At 51.5% G+C, this 18,253-nt stretch overlaps 1 protein-coding gene across 2 annotated transcripts in view; it reads right to left on the reverse strand.

Moving 5' to 3' along the window:
• prkn (parkin RBR E3 ubiquitin protein ligase) overlaps positions 1 to 18,253 on the reverse strand; it is a 123,397-nt gene that overhangs the window by 60,297 nt on the left and 44,847 nt on the right. The window contains exons 4-7 of one of the 2 annotated variants that reach the window (XM_021608414.2): positions 9,987 to 10,105; positions 5,556 to 5,639; positions 5,309 to 5,424; positions 1,462 to 1,598 (exon numbers count right to left, since the gene is read on the reverse strand). In XM_021608414.2, the coding sequence (XP_021464089.2) occupies positions 1,462 to 1,598; positions 5,309 to 5,424; positions 5,556 to 5,639; positions 9,987 to 10,105 (456 nt within the window). The remainder of the gene's footprint in view (positions 1 to 1,461; positions 1,599 to 5,308; positions 5,425 to 5,555; positions 5,640 to 9,986; positions 10,106 to 18,253) is intronic. The other variant, XM_036983069.1, reaches the window with a different exon arrangement.

Genomic DNA, 18,253 nt, shown 5'->3' on the forward strand with positions numbered 1-18,253 from the left:
ACCAAATACTAATTGACTGTATGTAAACTTCTGACCCACTGGGAATGTGATGAAAGAAATAAAAGCTTAAATAAATCACTCAACTATTATTCGGACATTTTACATTCTTAAAAAAAAAAAGTGGTGATCCTAACTGACATAAGACAGGGTGTTTTTACTATGGTTAAATGTCAGGAATTGTGAAACTGAGTTTAAATGTATTTGGCTACGGTGTACGTAAACATTCCCGACTTCAACTGTATATCGTTCCAATAGAATCCCCATACTTTAACGATGACAGCTTTTCCGTCCTAAAAGGGGAAATCAACAATTTCCAGGCTCAGGGACATGTACTAGTCTGTGGTGACCTAAATGCCAGAACTGGACAAGAACCCGACACCCTCAGCACACAGGGGGACAAAACACCTACCTGGAGGTGACAGCATTCCTTAAACTCATATGCCCCCTAGACATAACTACTACAACATAATCAACAAAAACAGCTCACAACTCCTGCAGCTCTGTCATACGCTGGGTATGTACAGTACATAGTCAATGGTAGGCTTCGAGGGGACTCCTATGGTAGGTACACCTGTAGCTCATCTCTTGGCAGTAGTACTGTAGACTACTGACCTCAACCCAGTCTCTTAGAGCGTTCACAGTCAGTCCACTGAGACCCCTATCAGATCACAGCAAAATCACACTCTACTTGAACAGAGCAATGCTCAAATCACGAGGCATCAAAGCCAAAGGAACAATAATATTAAGAAATGCTATGGATGGAAGGAAAATAGTGTGGAAACCTACCAAAAAGCAATTAGGCAACAACACATTTAATCCCTTCTGGACAATTTCCTGGACAAAAGGTTTAACTGTAATAGTGAAGGTGTAAACTTGGCAGTATAAAACCTAAACAGAATATTTGACCTCTCAGCTTCCCTATCAAATCTAAAAATGTCAAGCTGACAACCTAAGAAAATTAACAACAATGACAAATGCTTTGATGAAGATTGCAAAAACCAAAAGAAATTGAGAAACCTAATCAACGAAAAACAGAGACCCAGAAAACCTGAGCCTAAGACTTCACTATGGTGAATCAATAAACAATATAGAAATACAAAGAACAAAGACAAACAGAGAGAGCGAGAAAGAGATAGCTCCCTCTATCAGTGGTGGAGGGTCAGTGGCCTTCCCCAGAGCCCCATTACACAGTGGCCTGTGTCCTCCTGGGGCAGTGTGTGTGTGTGCCTGTGACAACAGAGCTCTGATTCCATCTACCCCTCGCTGCAGCCTGGGAGCAGCCACAATCCATCACTGACAGGCCGCTCACACAGTCTTACCACAACTAGCACCCGCGCGCGCACACACACACACACACACACACACAACACAGTCCGACCACAACTCACAATCTTACCACAACTCATACAGTCTCTTGCCAGAATTCAATAGTGCAACTGACTTACATTCACACAAGTTTACCTGCACATGGAAGTGAGTAGCCGACATCTGGGTGGTGGATGAATTGTCGCTCGTTGAGGCGGGTCACACAGTACATGTGGAAGCAGTCTAGACAAATGACATGGCGGTCTGGACACTGGGACACCAACACTGGACTCCTACAGAGTGGACCGACACAGAGACATTTCATACCAATGAAGAATTATTGACTTGAAACAGACGTAGAGATATATATAAATACATTCACACACAGTTGAAGTCGGAAGTTTACATGCACCTTAGCCAAATACATTTAAACTCCATTTTTCACAATTCTTGACATTTAATCCTAGTAAAAATTCCCTGTCTTGGGTCAGTTAGGATCACCACTTCATTTTAAGAATGTGAAATGTCAGAATAATAGTAGAGAGAATTATTTCTTTCAGCTTTTATTTCTTCCATCACATTCCCAGTGGGTCAGAAGTTTATATACACTCAATTAGTATTTGCTAGCATTGTCTTTAAAAATGTTTAACTTGGGTCAAACATTTCGTGTAGCCTTCCACAAGCTTCCCACAATAAATTGGGTGCATTTTGGCCCATTCATCCTGACAGAGCCGGTGTAACTGAGTCAGGTTTGTAGGCCTCCTTGTTCGCACACACCTTTTCAGTTTTGCCCACACATTTTCTATGAGATTGAGGTAAGGACTTTGTGATGACCACTCCAATACCTTGACTTTGTTGTCCAATTTGCCACAACTTTGGAAGTATGCTTGGGGTCATTGTCTATTTGGAAGAACCATTTGTGACCAAGCTTTAACTTCCTGACTGATGTCTTGAGATGTTACTTCAATACACTTGTAAAGTGCAACAGTCCCTCCTGCAGCAAAGCACCCCCACAACATGATGCTACCACCCCCGTGCTTCACGGTTGGGGTGATGTTCTTCGGCTTGCAAGCCTCCCCCTTTTTCCTCCAAACATAACGATGGTCATTATGGCCAAACAGTTCTATTTTTGGTTCACCAGACCAGAGGACATTTCTCAAAAAAGTATGATCTTTGTCCCCATGTGCAGTTGCAAACCATAGTCTGGATTTTTTATGGCGGTATTTGAGCAGTGGCCTCTTCCTTGCTGAGTGGCCTTTCAGATTATGTCGATATAGGACTCGTTTTACTGTGGATATAGATACCTTCGTACCTGTTTCCTCCAGCGTCTTCACAAGGTCCTTTGCTGTTGTTCTGGAATTGATTTGCACTTTTCGCACCAAAGTATGTTCTTCTCTAGGAGACAGAACACGTCTCCTTCCTGAGCGGTATGGTGGCTGCGTGGTCCCATGGTGTTTATACTTGCGTACTATTGTTTGTACAGATGAACGCGGTACCTTCAGGCGTTAGGAAATTGCTCCCATGGATGAACCAGACTTGTAGAGGTCTACAATCTTTTTCTGGGGTCTTGGCTGATTTCTTTAGATTTCTCGTGATGTCAAGCAAAGAGGCACTGAGTTTGAAGGTAGGCCTTGTAATACATCAACAGGTACACCTCCAATTGACTTAAATTATGTCAATTAGCCTATCAGAAGCTTCTACAGCCATGACATCATTTTCTGGAATTTTCCAAGCTGTTTAAAGGCACAGTCAACTTAGTGTATGTAAACATCTGACCCACTGGAATTGTGATACAGTGAATTATAAGTGAAATAATCTGTCTGTAAACAATTGTTGGAAAAATTACTTGTGGCATGCACAAAGTAGATGTCCTAACCGACTTGCCAAAACTATAATTTGTTAACAAGAAATTTGTGGAGTGGTTGAAAAACGAGTTTTAATGACTGCAACGTAAGTGTATGTAAACTTCCGACTTCAACTGTATGTATATATTAAACTTATTTTCCCTTTCGTACATCATTACAACACTATATAGCCATAATGACATTTGACATGCCTTTATCCCTTTGAAATGTTTACTGTTCATTTTTGATTGTTTACTTCACTTTTGTTCATTATCTATTTCACTTGTTTTGGCAATGTAAACATGCGTTTCCCGCGCTGGTAAGTGTTTTGTTCTATCACAGGCCACAGGGGGGATGCATTTAGTGCGGGAGGCAGGGGGAAAGCAGCAGTGCGAGACCGGAGGTCTCAGAGGAGCTCTGATATATCATGGCTGCTACAAAGACAGAGGGGCCAGGGATACTGAGCGAGAGCGAGTGAAACTGTTCACCACTGACACACTAACATCCACGCAGGTGAGTGTGGTCTTTCTCTCTCTACATCCCTCTTCTGTTCCTCACCTGTTCTCCTTGTCCCTCATTCTTGCCCTCTTCTCACAGACGACGTCTCTCCCCAACATCTCCACTTGACTTTATGTATTGCTTCATGCCATTCAATTGCAAATTACATAAATTACCCAATTAACTGACCTGGTTGAGTAACGCCTAAACAAATTAAATAAACTAAGCCAGTCCAACCTCAGCCAGAGAAATCCTTCAGACCTTTGCCTCTCCTAGGTTGAACTTGCTTGCATACAACACCTAATGTACATATTATTGTACTCAAGAAGCCTAGCAACCACCCACTCACTCACTCACTCAGGCAAAGCACATCTTGTTACTTCTGACAGTATGAAAAACAGAGCACAGAGGGTAGTTCTCAGAAGCATACTTTGTTCATACACATTTCAAAGCACGCATCAACGCAAGCGTCAACTGAAATATTCCCAGGATTGTTGACGTAATATGATGCAACCACGTAACATAGTAATATTTCCAGAAAAAAAAATGGTGGCTGGTTTTGAGCTGCAGAGATAGAAAATGAACTCGGACTTCGAGAATGAAAAGTTGACTGATTACAATACTTTATCTTAATACGTTAATAAATACATACGGTGTTCATTTTGGCATGTTTAACTGCCTAGAATATCCATAGACCGCAGGCTAACTGACAAAAAAATGGTTAACTACCTACCTACGAAGAATCCGTAGCCAACATTGGCCAGCTACCTTTCATTACATTAGTTGTAGGTCATTTTTTACATGTTAAACTAGCTGGCTATCTAGATTAACACGATTCACATATAGCTGGCTGATAATTATGAAGTTGCGTTTGCTTTAACGTAGTTATCTCGTGTCATCTGTATTAGTCAAAGGTAATGCAGTAGCAGGAGAGTGCGCAGTACGTCTCAAATGTACAATTGCATGCATTCTCCACACGCTCGTCCACCCAAGAACGTTTGCAAGAGAACGTCCTCGGGGAATGAACTCAGAGCGTGAGAGTGAGGAGCATGGTAGTATGCATATTGAGAAACGCCCCCTGTATTAGTCTCACAGTAGTAACCCGGTGACTGTGGTTTCCTCATCCGTTTGCCCTTTTAAACAAACCAAAGAGCTGATTGTGCTAAGTGGCGGCAGCAAGGCGAGAGGAACGCCGGGAAAAACAAAGCTTCACTCAGGAGGGTAATTGTACGGCCCCACTTCAATCACGCTCGTAGCGGCGAGTCCTTGATTTGAGACGAGGGCGTCTGTGATTGGGCTCCATTGTATCGGATGCGGGCAGCAGGTGACGGACTGGCCCTCCCTTCTTTTGTCCTCTGTGGGTGAGGCAGTGACAGTATGGCCGCCGTCATCACAGGGATGGGGAGGTTGACCTTCATCTGTTATATGCCACACTGACAGAATCACAGCTTTGTTTGCCTGGAGCCACTGATTGTAGGAGGGAGAGACTGCAGGAGGGAGAGACAGGGCCAGGGGGGTGCGTCTGTCTACCTGCCTGCAAGTGTGTGTGTGTGTGTGTGTGTGTGTGTAAGCCTAAGTCGGTCTATTGCTTTCATGTTAAACATGCTGTTTATATTAGGCCGATATAGAGGCTGCACAGACAATATTGTACACGTACTTACATGATATCTGTGCAGGCAATGCATGGGACATCCCGCACATTGGGCATGACGAGGTCCAGGGCCACAGACGTGTCATCATCAGAGGTTGGGTGGGCAGCACACTTCAGGTAAAACTCCTATGGAAGGCAGATAAGAGACCGAGGTACATGTTGTTTGGTGGAGGTGTGGTCATGTTATGAGATTGTAATTCCGTTGTGGTGGCAGTGAGGGGGTTTTGAGGCGGTTGTGAATAGTTCACTGGTCTCACCGCTACTCTGCCAAGGCAACCCTCTGATTGACAGACGCCATGGATACGCTCTGGGAGGAGGACATCGTCCCAACATGACGGGCCCTGGGAGGAGAGAGACTTTTTACACTAAAAACACCCTTTACCCCGCCCCATCCACCACACACAAAAATGTATTGCATGCCACCACAACCTCCACACACAAACCCATTACACAGTATACAACACAGTACAATACAGCACCACATTACAACTACAGTGGGGCAAAAAAGTATTTAGTCAGCCACCAATTGTGCAAGATCTCCCACTTAAAAAGATGAGAGAGGCCTGTAATTTTCATCGTAGGTACACTTCAACTATGACAGACAAAATGAGAAAAGAATTCCAGAAAATCACATTGTAGGATTTTTAATGAATTTTATTTGCAAATTATGGTGGAAAATAAGTATTTGGTCAATAACAAAAGTTTATCTCAATACTTTGTTATATACCCTTTGTTGGCAATGACAGAGGTCAAACGTTTTCTGTAAGTCTTCACAAGGTTTTCACACACTGTTGCTGGTATTTTGGCCCATTCCTCCATGCAGATCTCCTCTAGAGCAGTGATGTTTTGGGGCTGTTGCTGGGCAACACGGATCTTTCAACTCCCTCCAAAGATTTTCTATGGGGTGGAGATCTGGAGACTGGCTAGGCCACTCCAGGACCTTGAAATGCTTCTTACGAAGCCACTCCTTCGTTGCCCGGCGGTGTGTTTGGGATCATTGTCATGCTGAAAGACCCAGCCACGTTTCATCTTCAATGCCCTTGCTGATGGAAGGAGGTTTTCACTCAAAATCTCACGATACATGGCCCCATTCATTCTTTCCTTTACACGGATCAGTCGACCTGGTCCCTTTGCAGAAAAACAGCCCCAAAGCATGATGTTTCCACCCCCATGCTTCACAGTAGGTATGGTGTTCTTTGGATGCAACTCAGCATTCTTTGTCCTCCAAACACGACGAGTTGAGTTTTTACCAAAAAGTTATATTTTGGTTTCATCTGACCATATGACATTCTCCCAATCTTCTTCTGGATCATCCAAATGCTCTCTAGCAAACTTCAGACGGGCCTGGACATGTACTGGCTTAAGCAGGGGAACACGTCTGGCAATGCAAGATTTGAGTTCCTGGCGGCGTAGTGTGTTACTGATGGTAGGCTTTGTTACTTTGGTCCCAGCTCTCTGCAGGTCATTCACTAGGTCCCCCCGTGTGGTTCTGGGATTTTTGCTCACCGTTCTTGTGATCATTTTGACCCCACGGGGTGAGATCTTGCGTGGAGCCCCAGATCGAGGGAGATTATCAGTGGTCTTGTATGTCTTCCATTTCCTAATAATTGCTCCCACAGTTGATTTCTTCAAACCAAGCTGCTTACCTATTGCAGATTCAGTCTTCCCAGCCTGGTGCAGGTCTACAATTTTGTTTCTGGTGTCCTTTGACAGCTCTTTGGTCTTGGCCATAGTGGAGTTTGGAGTGTGACTGTTTGAGGTTGTGGACAGGTGTCTTTTATACTGATAACAAGTTCAAACAGGTGCCATTAATAGAGGTAACGAGTGGAGGACAGAGGAGCCTCTTAAAGAAGAAGTTACTGGTCTGTGAGAGCCAGAAATCTTGCTTGTTTGTAGGTGACCAAATACTTATTTTCCACCATAATTTGCAAATAAATTCATTAAAAATCCTACAATGTGATTTTCTGGATTTCTTCCCCCTCATTTTGTCTGTCATAGTTGAAGTGTACCTATGATGAAAATTACAGGCCTCTCTCATCTTTTTAAGCAGGAGAACTTGCACAATTGGTGGCTGACTAAATACTTTTTTGCCCCACTGTATACAACCCCTCCTCTCTAGCCTTAAAGACACACTAAGCCCCAAACCTCCTGAAACATCTCCACACTGTTAATCATTTTATAAAACTCAAATCCAGCCTATGGCCAACTTGGCTTGGCCAAACAAAAACAAAAAGTTAAACAAAACACATTTGGCCCTTTCACTGCTTGAATACCTGAGCCACATCACAAACATCCCCACAGAGAAGACCACCCCCAACCTCACACACAGACAGTCCAACAGAGACAGTAGTTGCATTATCCTGGCACAGAAGGAAAAAACTGTTATTGCACAAAACGGACACCCCGCCCTGACTCCGGGGTCAACCCGAGCCAACCAGCTATTGGTGGCCAGGGCTCCATGTATTACCCTCCAATGGAGGTCCCCTGACCAGACTTCTCTTTCACTGTTAGCCTAGGCAACGGTTAGCCAAAAACAACTGGAAACAACTGCGCTCTGTCTGCTGTTCTGATTGGTCAAAAGAGTAGAGCATTTTTTTTCCTCCCAAATCCGAATAAAAATATATATTTTGAACGCCTATGCCCACCTGCAGTGCATACTCTTGGGTGGGGGGGGGGGGGGGTTCCACCCTCAACCCCCTGGCAGCCGTAGGTCAGCTATCCTGCTGCCATTAAACGTCCCTGCAGGGTGACTGAACGAACAGACCTTAAAGGGATCTGTGGGTTGTGGAAAATGGGCTCCTCCCATGGTCCAGGCGCCACACCCCCCTCGTGTGGGCCTTAGCAGCTGCCAGGCCCTCAGCACTGCAGAGTAAAAGTCAGAAACCCCTGTTGTGTTCAGCCTCTCCAGCCTCATGAGGACGAGCTGCCGGTCCAACCCTCCTCAACAGAGCACACGCTGGTTCAGACATTGATTGCTTGGTGCATCCTTATTGTTTTGGGAGGATTCCCCCCACCTCCCCACCCATCCTCCTCTGTTCTGCCTGCACGCCACTCATTAGCATAAGCATTTAAACATTCTGACAGCGGCCTTAATAAGCCTCTGAAAAGGTTAAGAAAATCATTACTCCCTGTTGGGTGGGAGGAAGCAGGGGTAGAGAGGGAGGGGACCCTGTGTGCCTTGGTGGTGGGGCATGAGATTACACACACACGCACACACCTGCTCAGAGACAGCCAGGAAAGGTCACACAGACCCCTGATGTGTCTACGCACCACACACACACACAAACACCCTTGAATATAAATGATTAATGAATCATTTAGAAACCCACCCGTATTCCTCTCCCTCTACTTTCGGCGGGGAAGCGGATTCAACGTCTCCGTTTCGCAAAGTTTTAATTTGATTATTGTCTAACTTACAGGGTTTATCTCTGCGCCAGCTATGCTGATCTCACAGCATTGACCGAGGTATACGATCGGTGGGCAGAAGAGGGACCCCACTCGATTGGCTAAACTGATCGGCCAGTTGAGGACACCTGTGCTCACCTCAGTTGATCTATTACAGTCCCTGTGTCAATAGAGCACACTGAACAAGCACAAAAACAACACACACACACACACACACACACACACACACACAGCCTTTTTCTAAAAGCATCGGGCCCACACACTGAGAGCAGCATGCTAATTAACACCTACTCTGATACCAGGCTCAGGAACAGGGACCTACTGTGAGCCTCATTTCCTGTCTCCTACACTCTCACCTAGGTGACTGAGAGGCCCCCCGGCTATACACACACACCTATGTGACTGACAAGTCGGTCTCAGGAGCAATCAGTTTCTCCTAGATGTATGGGGTCAGGGAGGGTTGGGTGCAATGGAGTCTGTGAGGCTGTGGTTGTGAGAGATAGCAGTGTGAGTGGCAGTTTCAGCTGGGCTGTGGTCAGGTATGGAGAGGACAGTGGTCAGAGGGGACAGAGTGTAACTCCGGATACTCTTGGTCGTCTGGGTATGAGAAGGGAAAGGCGATTTGAAGGGACTGACTGGGGTCCTATCCAAGCTTGAGGTACTGTAGGTAATCACCAGCCCTGGCAGGAAACTGGCACGGGGAGTGGACATTGTTGCCATAGTAACAGTGGACAAACAGATGTCACTCAGTCGTAGTCTAAAGAATGGCAGGATCCTTATTTGTGGGAGTCCTGCCCATTCACTCACACACACGCGCACGTGCACACACACACACACACACACACACACACACACACACACACACACACACACACACAGAGAGAGAGAGAGAAGTCCCATAAGGACCTGAGGTAAATATGGCCGCAGGCTGAACAGACAGGCAGAGGAAGAGTCTACTGTCAATGTGGAGATGTGACAGATTTCCTCCGTTTGAGAAAATAACAATAACAGTGTTATGCAATAACAAAGGATAGATGGAGGGTAATGTGGGATTATTGTTCACTGTGGATCTACCGGTCTAAGCTCGAAGCCATTGTGCGTAGATAAATACACATTTTACTCAGTTGAGCAACAGAAAGGATTCACGGCGTCGAACAAAATGTGACTTTGTTGTACTCTGAGAAACAGCGCATCTTAAACGCAGTGCTTCTGTCAGTGAGAGTTGCTCCGTGGCAGTGGCTCTTGGCTACAGTTTTGTAGTCTTCCATTCTTGCTTGACATACCCGGCTCAAGGTGAGGGTTCCCTGCTTGCAGGCTCGGCAGCGCACGCGTAGCTTCCCCGGCTGGATGGCCCGGCACACACTCTTGCAGTACACATAGAAGCTGCTGTGAGGTCTGGGCTCTGTATGGGAACACAACCACACATTCTGTCAGCGGAGAAACAGTAGCAGATTGTAGCAAGGCTGAAATGAAGCCAGTGGACTCAACAAATGGTGACTTAGGACATTTGATGGTAGAACATATGAGTTGTAAGTGTACTATGCCCTATATTGTGCAGTAGAAAAACATCCATTGTATTTCATGGTCCTCTTTAGTTTGAATAGATGGACACTAAGACTTTCGCATTATGCGAGGACGATGACACAAGGACAAGGGACATCTCCAGTCTGTAGTCTGTCTGGCTGCAGCCCAGAACACAGACACACTGATCCAATTAGCGGAGAGAAGCAACCAGACGTCTTCGTGGCAGATGATTTATTAAAGAGAGGAGGACGTGTCCTGCATGCCTCATTTAAAGTCACCACACCATACAGGCATCCATTCATACACACACACACACACACAGCGAGAGGGACCAGGAAGAAACAGCATTCTCATTAGAGCTAAAAGCATGGGGGCGCTGGAGTGGGCCGCGCTACCTTGACACGATTCCCAATAAAAATGGGGCGGAGTGGCTTTAAGCCTTCGCATGTCTAATTTATGTTTCCTGGGAGAGAGGTCTCCATTATGGTAATGACTTTACAGGAGGATGGAGGGAGAGCCTGCTGATCAGAGGGGGCAGATAAAGGAGACGTTATGGTGGGTTGGGTTGAGAGACAGAAGGAGGCGAGTGTTGGAGGGTAGGCAGAAGGAGGCGAGTGTTGGAGGGTAGGCAGAAGGAGGCGAGTGTTGGAGGGTAGGCAGAAGGAGGCGAGTGTTGGAGGGTGGGCAGAAGGAGGCGAGTGTTGGAGGGTAGGCAGACGGGGGGTAGACAGAAAGAGGTGAGTGTTGGAGGGTAGGCAGACGGAGGGTAGGCAGACGGAGGCGAGTGTTGGAGGGTAGGCAGAAGGAGGCGAGTGTTGGAGGGTAGGCAGACGGAGGCGAGTGTTGGAGGGTAGGCAGAAGGAGGCGAGTGTTGGAGGGTAGGCAGAAGGAGGCGAGTGTGGGAGGGTAGGCATACGGAGGCGAGTGTTGGAGGGTAGGCAAACGGACGGTAGACAGAAGGAGGTCAGTGTTGGGAGGGTTTGCAGAAGGAGGGTAGACAGAAGGAGGTGAGTGTTGGGAGGGTAGGCAGAAAGAGGCGAGTGTTGGAGGGTAGGCAGACGGAGGGTAGGCAGAAGGAGGCGAGTGTTGGAGGGTAGGCAGACGGAGGCGAGTGTTGGAGGGTAGGCAGACGGAGGCGAGTGTTGGAGGGTAGGCAGATGGAGAGGAGTGTTGGAGGGTAGGCATACAGAGACGAGTGTTGGAGGGTAGGCAGACGGAGGGTAGGCAGACAGAGGCGAGTGTTGGAGGGTAGACAGAAGGAAGCGAGTGTTGGAGGGTAGGCAGATGGAGAGGAGTGTTGGAGGGTAGGCATACGGAGGCGAGTGTTGGAGGGTAGACAGAAGGAGGTGAGTGTTGGAGGGTAGGCAGACGGAGGCGAGTGTTGGAGGGTAGGCAGACGGAGGCGAGTGTTGGGAGGGTAGGCAGACGGAGGCGAGTGTTGGAGGGTAGGCAGACGGAGGCGAGTGTTGGAGGGTAGACAGACGGAGGCGAGTGTTGGAGGGTAGGCAGACGGAGGCGAGTGTTGGAGGGTAGACAGAAGTAGGTGAGTGTTGGAGGGAAGGCATGGGAGGTGAGTGTTGGAGGGTAGGCAGATGGAGGGTAGACAGAAGGAGGCGAGTGTTGGAGGGTAGGCAGAAGGAGGCGAGTGTTGGAGGGTAGGCAGAAGGAGGCGAGTGTTGGAGGGTAGGCAGAAGGAGGCGAGTGTTGGAGGGTAGGCAGACGGAGGCGAGTGTTGGAGGGTAGGCAGATGGAGGCGAGTGTTGGGAGGGTAGGCAGACGGGAGGCGAGTGTTGGAGGGTAGGCAGACGGAGGCGAGTGTTGGAGGGTAGACAGAAGGAGGCGAGTGTTGGAGGGTAGGCATGGGAGGTGAGTGTTGGAGGGTAGGCAGATGGAGGGTAGACAGAAGGAGGCGAGTGTTGGAGGGTAGGCAGAAGGAGGCGAGTGTTGGAGGGTAGGCAGAAGGAGGCGAGTGTTGGAGGGTAGACAGAAGGAGGCGAGTGTTGGAGGGTAGACAGAAGGAGGCGAGTGTTGGAGGGTAGGCAGACGGAGGGTAAGCAGACGGAGGGTAGGCAGACGGAGGGTAAACAGAAAGAGGCGAGTGTTGGAGGGTAGGCAGAAGGAGGCGAGTGTTGGAGGGTAGGCAGAAGGAGATGAGTGTTGGGAGGGTAGGCAGACGGAGGCGAGTGTTGGAGTGTAGGCAGACGGACGGTAGACAGAAGGAGGTCAGTGTTGGGAGGGTTTGCAGAAGGAGGGTAGACAGAAGGAGGTGAGTGTTGGAGGGTAGGCAGAAGGAGGCGAGTGTTGGAGGGTAGGCAGAAGGAGGCGAGTGTTGGAGCGTAGGCAGACGGAGGGTATGCAGAAGGAGGCGAGTGTTGGAGGGTAGGCAGAAGGAGATGAGTGTTGGGAGGGTATGCAGAAGGAGGCGAGTGTTGGAGGGTAGGCAGACGGAGGGTATGCAGAAGGAGGCGAGTGTTGGAGGGTAGGCAGAAGGAGATGAGTGTTGGGAGGGTAGGCAGACGGAGGCGAGTGTTGGAGTGTAGGCAGACGGACGGTAGACAGAAGGAGGTCAGTGTTGGGAGGGTTTGCAGAAGGAGGGTAGACAGAAGGAGGTGAGTGTTGGGAGGGTAGGCAGAAAGAGGCGAGTGTTGGAGTGTAGGCAGACGGACGGTAGACAGAAGGAGGTCAGTGTTGGGAGGGTTTGCAGAAGGAGGGTAGACAGAAGGAGGTGAGTGTTGGGAGGGTAGGCAGAAAGAGGTGAGTGTTGGAGGGTAGGCAGACGGAGGGTAGGCAGAAGAAGGCGAGTGTTGGAGGGTAGGCAGAAGGAGGCGAGTGTTGGGAGGGTAGGCAGACGGAGGCGAGTGTTGGAGGGTAGGCAGACGGAGGCGAGTGTTGGAGGGTAGGCAGAAAGAGGCGAGTGTTGGAGGGTAGGCAGACGGAGACCAGTGTTGGGAGGGTAGGCAGACGGAGGCGAGTGTTGGAGGGTAGGCAGACGGAGGCGAGTGTTGGAGGGTAGACAGAAGGAGGTGAGTGTTGGAGGTTAGGCATGGGAGGTGAGTGTTGGAGGGTATGCAGATGGAGGGTAGACAGAAGGAGGCGAGTGTTGGAGGGTAGGCAGAAGGAGGCGAGTGTTGGAGGGTAGGCAGAAGGAGGCGAGTGTTGGAGGGTAGGCAGACGGAGGCGAGTGTTGGAGGGTAGGCAGACGGAGGCGAGTGTTGGAGGGTAGACAGAAGGAGGTGAGTGTTGGAGGTTAGGCATGGGAGGTGAGTGTTGGAGGGTATGCAGATGGAGGGTAGACAGAAGGAGGCAAGTGTTGGAGGGTAGGCAGAAGGAGGCGAGTGTTGGAGGGTAGGCAGAAGGAGGCGAGTGTTGGAGGGTAGGCAGACGGAGGCGAGTGTTGGAGGGTAGGCAGACGGAGGCGAGTGTTGGGAGGGTAGGCAGACGGAGGCGAGTGTTGGAGGGTAGGCAGACGGAGGCGAGTGTTGGAGGGTAGGCAGACGGAGGCGAGTGTTGGAGGGTAGGCAGACGGAGGCGAGTGTTGGAGGGTAGGCAGACGGAGGCGAGTGTTGGAGGGTAGGCAGACGGAGGCGAGTGTTGGAGGGTAGGCAGACGGAGGCGAGTGTTGGAGGGTAGGCAGACGGAGGTGAGTGTTGGAGGGTAGGCATGGGAGGTGAGTGTTGGAGGGTATGCAGATGGAGGGTAGACAGAAGGAGGCGAGTGTTGGAGGGTAGGCAGAAGGAGGCGAGTGTTGGAGGGTAGGCAGAAGGAGGCGAGTGTTGGAGGGTAGGCAGACGGAGGCGAGTGTTGGAGGGTAGGCAGACGGAGGCGAGTGTTGGAGGGTAGGCAGACGGAGGCGAGTGTTGGAGGGTAGGCAGACGGAGGCGAGTGTTGGAGGGTAGACAGAAGTAGGTGAGTGTTGGAGGGTAGGCATGGGAGGTGAGTGTTGGAGGGTAGGCAGAGGAGGGTAGACAGAAGGAGGCGAGTGTTGGAGGGTAGGCAGAAGGAGGCGAGTGTTGGAGGGTAGGCAGACGGAGGCGAGTGTTGGAGGGTAGGCAGACGGAGGCGAGTGTTGGGAGGGTAGGCAGACGGAGGCGAGTGTTGGAGGGTAGGCAGACGGAGGCGAGTGTTGGAGGGTAGGCAGACGGAGGCGAGTGTTGGAGGGTAGGCAGACGGAGGCGAGTGTTGGAGGGTAGGCAGACGGAGGCGAGTGTTGGAGGGTAGGCAGACGGAGGCGAGTGTTGGAGGGTAGACAGAAGTAGGTGAGTGTTGGAGGGTAGGCATGGGAGGTGAGTGTTGGAGGGTAGGCAGAGGAGGGTAGACAGAAGGAGGCGAGTGTTGGAGGGTAGGCAGAAGGAGGCGAGTGTTGGAGGGTAGGCAGAAGGAGGCGAGTGTTGGAGGGTAGACAGAAGGAGGCGAGTGTTGGAGGGTAGGCAGACGGAGGGTAGGCAGACGGAGGGTAGGCAGACGGAGGGTAGGCAGACGGAGGGTAAACAGAAAGAGGCGAGTGTTGGAGGGTAGGCAGACGGAGGCGAGTGTTGGAGGGTAGACAGAAGGAGGCGAGTGTTGGAGGGTAGGCAGAAGGAGGCGAGTGTTGGAGAGTAGGCAGAAGGAGATGAGTGTTGGGAGGGTATGCAGAAGGAGGCGAGTGTTGGAGGGTAGGCAGACAGAGGGTATGCAGAAGGAGGCGAGTGTTGGAGGGTAGGCAGAAGGAGATGAGTGTTGGGAGGGTAGGCAGACGGAGGCGAGTGTTGGAGGTTAGGCAGACGGAGGGTAGGCAGAAGGAGGCGAGTGTTGGAGGGTAGGCAGAAGGACGGTAGACAGAAGGAGGTCAGTGTTGGGAGGGTTTGCAGAAGGAGGGTAGACAGAAGGAGGTGAGTGTTGGGAGGGTAGGCAGAAAGAGGCGAGTGTTGGAGGTTAGGCAGACGGAGGGTAGGCAGAAGGAGGCGAGTGTTGGAGGGTAGGCAGAAGGAGGCGAGTGTTGGGAGGGTAGGCAGACGGAGGCGAGTGTTGGAGGGTAGGCAGACGGAGGCGAGTGTTGGAGGGTAGGCAGAAAGAGGCGAGTGTTGGAGGGTAGGCAGACGGAGGCGAGTGTTGGAGGGTAGGCAGACGGAGGCGAGTGTTGGAGGGTAGGCAGACGGAGGCGAGTGATGGAGGGTAGGCAGACGGAGGCGAGTGTTGGAGGGTAGGCAGACGGAGGCGAGTGTTGGAGGGTAGGCAGACGGAGGCGAGTGTTGGAGGGTAGGCAGACGGAGGCGAGTGTTGGAGGGTAGGCAGACGGAGGCGAGTGTTGGAGGGTAGGCAGACGGAGGCGAGTGTTGGAGGGTAGGCAGACGGAGGCGAGTGTTGGAGGGTAGACAGAAGGAGGTGAGTGTTGGAGGTTAGGCATGGGAGGTGAGTGTTGGAGGGTATGCAGATGGAGGGTAGACAGAAGGAGGCAAGTGTTGGAGGGTAGGCAGAAGGAGGCGAGTGTTGGAGGGTAGGCAGAAGGAGGCGAGTGTTGGAGGGTAGGCAGACGGAGGCGAGTGTTGGAGGGTAGGCAGACGGAGGCGAGTGTTGGGAGGGTAGGCAGACGGAGGCGAGTGTTGGAGGGTAGGCAGACGGAGGCGAGTGTTGGAGGGTAGGCAGACGGAGGCGAGTGTTGGAGGGTAGGCAGACGGAGGCGAGTGTTGGAGGGTAGGCAGACGGAGGCGAGTGTTGGAGGGTAGGCAGACGGAGGCGAGTGTTGGAGGGTAGGCAGACGGAGGCGAGTGTTGGAGGGTAGGCAGACGGAGGCGAGTGTTGGAGGGTAGGCAGACGGAGGCGAGTGTTGGAGGGTAGGCAGACGGAGGTGAGTGTTGGAGGGTAGGCATGGGAGGTGAGTGTTGGAGGGTATGCAGATGGAGGGTAGACAGAAGGAGGCGAGTGTTGGAGGGTAGGCAGAAGGAGGCGAGTGTTGGAGGGTAGGCAGAAGGAGGCGAGTGTTGGAGGGTAGGCAGACGGAGGCGAGTGTTGGAGGGTAGGCAGACGGAGGCGAGTGTTGGGAGGGTAGGCAGACGGAGGCGAGTGTTGGAGGGTAGGCAGACGGAGGCGAGTGTTGGAGGGTAGGCAGACGGAGGCGAGTGTTGGAGGGTAGACAGAAGTAGGTGAGTGTTGGAGGGTAGGCATGGGAGGTGAGTGTTGGAGGGTAGGCAGAGGAGGGTAGACAGAAGGAGGCGAGTGTTGGAGGGTAGGCAGAAGGAGGCGAGTGTTGGAGGGTAGGCAGAAGGAGGCGAGTGTTGGAGGGTAGACAGAAGGAGGCGAGTGTTGGAGGGTAGGCAGACGGAGGGTAGGCAGACGGAGGGTAGGCAGACGGAGGGTAGGCAGACGGAGGGTAAACAGAAAGAGGCGAGTGTTGGAGGGTAGGCAGACGGAGGCGAGTGTTGGAGGGTAGACAGAAGGAGGCGAGTGTTGGAGGGTAGGCAGAAGGAGATGAGTGTTGGGAGGGTATGCAGAAGGAGGCGAGTGTTGGAGGGTAGGCAGACGGAGGCGAGTGTTGGAGGGTAGACAGAAGGAGGCGAGTGTTGGGAAGGTATGCAGAAGGAGGCGAGTGTTGGAGGGTAGGCAGACAGAGGGTAGGCAGAAGGAGATGAGTGTTGGGAGGGTATGCAGAAGGAGGCGAGTGTTGGAGGGTAGACAGAAGGAGGCGAGTGTTGGAGGGTAGGCAGAAGGAGATGAGTGTTGGAGAGTAGGCAGAAGGAGATGAGTGTTGGGAGGGTATGCAGAAGGAGGCGAGTGTTGGAGGGTAGGCAGACAGAGGGTATGCAGAAGGAGGCGAGTGTTGGAGGGTAGGCAGAAGGAGGGTAGGCAGAAGGAGGCGAGTGTTGGAGGGTAGGCAGAAGGACGGTAGACAGAAGGAGGTCAGTGTTGGGAGGGTTTGCAGAAGGAGGGTAGACAGAAGGAGGTGAGTGTTGGGAGGGTAGGCAGAAAGAGGCGAGTGTTGGAGGTTAGGCAGACGGAGGGTAGGCAGAAGGAGGCGAGTGTTGGAGGGTAGGCAGAAGGAGGCGAGTGTTGGGAGGGTAGGCAGACGGAGGCGAGTGTTGGAGGGTAGGCAGACGGAGGCGAGTGTTGGAGGGTAGGCAGAAAGAGGCGAGTGTTGGAGGGTAGGCAGACGGAGGCAAGTGTTGGGAGGGTAGGCAGACGGAGGCGAGTGTTGGAGGGTAGGCAGACGGAGGCGAGTGTTGGAGGGTAGGCAGACGGAGGCGAGTGTTGGAGGGTAGGCAGACGGAGGCGAGTGATGGAGGGTAGGCAGAAGGAGGCGAGTGTTGGAGGGTAGGCAGACGGAGGCGAGTGTTGGAGGGTAGGCAGACGGAGGCGAGTGTTGGAGGGTAGGCAGACGGAGGCGAGTGTTGGAGGGTAGACAGAAGGAGGTGAGTGTTGGAGGGTAGGCAGACGGAGGGTAGGCAGAAGGAGGTGAGTGTTGGAGGGTATGCAGATGGAGGGTAGACAGAAGGAGGCGAGTGTTGGAGGGTAGGCAGAAGGAAGCGAGTGTTGGAGGGTAGGCAGAAGGAGGCGAGTGTTGGAGCGTAGAGAGAAGGAGGCGAGTGTTGGAGGGTAGGCAGACGGAGGGTAGGCAGACGGGGGGTAGGCAGACGGAGGGTAAACAGAAAGAGGCGAGTGTTGGAGGGTAGGCAGACGGAGGCGAGGGTTGGAGGGTATGCAGATGGAGGGTAGACAGAAGGAGGCGAGTGTTGGAGGGTAGGCAGAAGGAGGCGAGTGTTGGAGGGTAGGCAGAAGGAGGCGAGTGTTGGAGGGTAGGCAGACGGAGGCGAGTGTTGGAGGGTAGGCAGACGGAGGCGAGTGTTGGAGGGTAGGCAGACGGAGGCGAGTGTTGGAGGGTAGGCAGACGGAGGCGAGTGTTGGAGGGTAGGCAGACGGAGGCGAGTGTTGGAGGGTAGGCAGACGGAGGCGAGTGTTGGAGGGTAGACAGAAGGAGGTGAGTGTTGGAGGGTAGGCATGGGAGGTGAGTGTTGGAGGGTATGCAGATGGAGGGTAGACAGAAGGAGGCGAGTGT

Source organism: Oncorhynchus mykiss, chromosome 1 (assembly GCF_013265735.2).
Source record: "Oncorhynchus mykiss isolate Arlee chromosome 1, USDA_OmykA_1.1, whole genome shotgun sequence".
Taxonomy (NCBI): domain Eukaryota; kingdom Metazoa; phylum Chordata; class Actinopteri; order Salmoniformes; family Salmonidae; genus Oncorhynchus; species Oncorhynchus mykiss.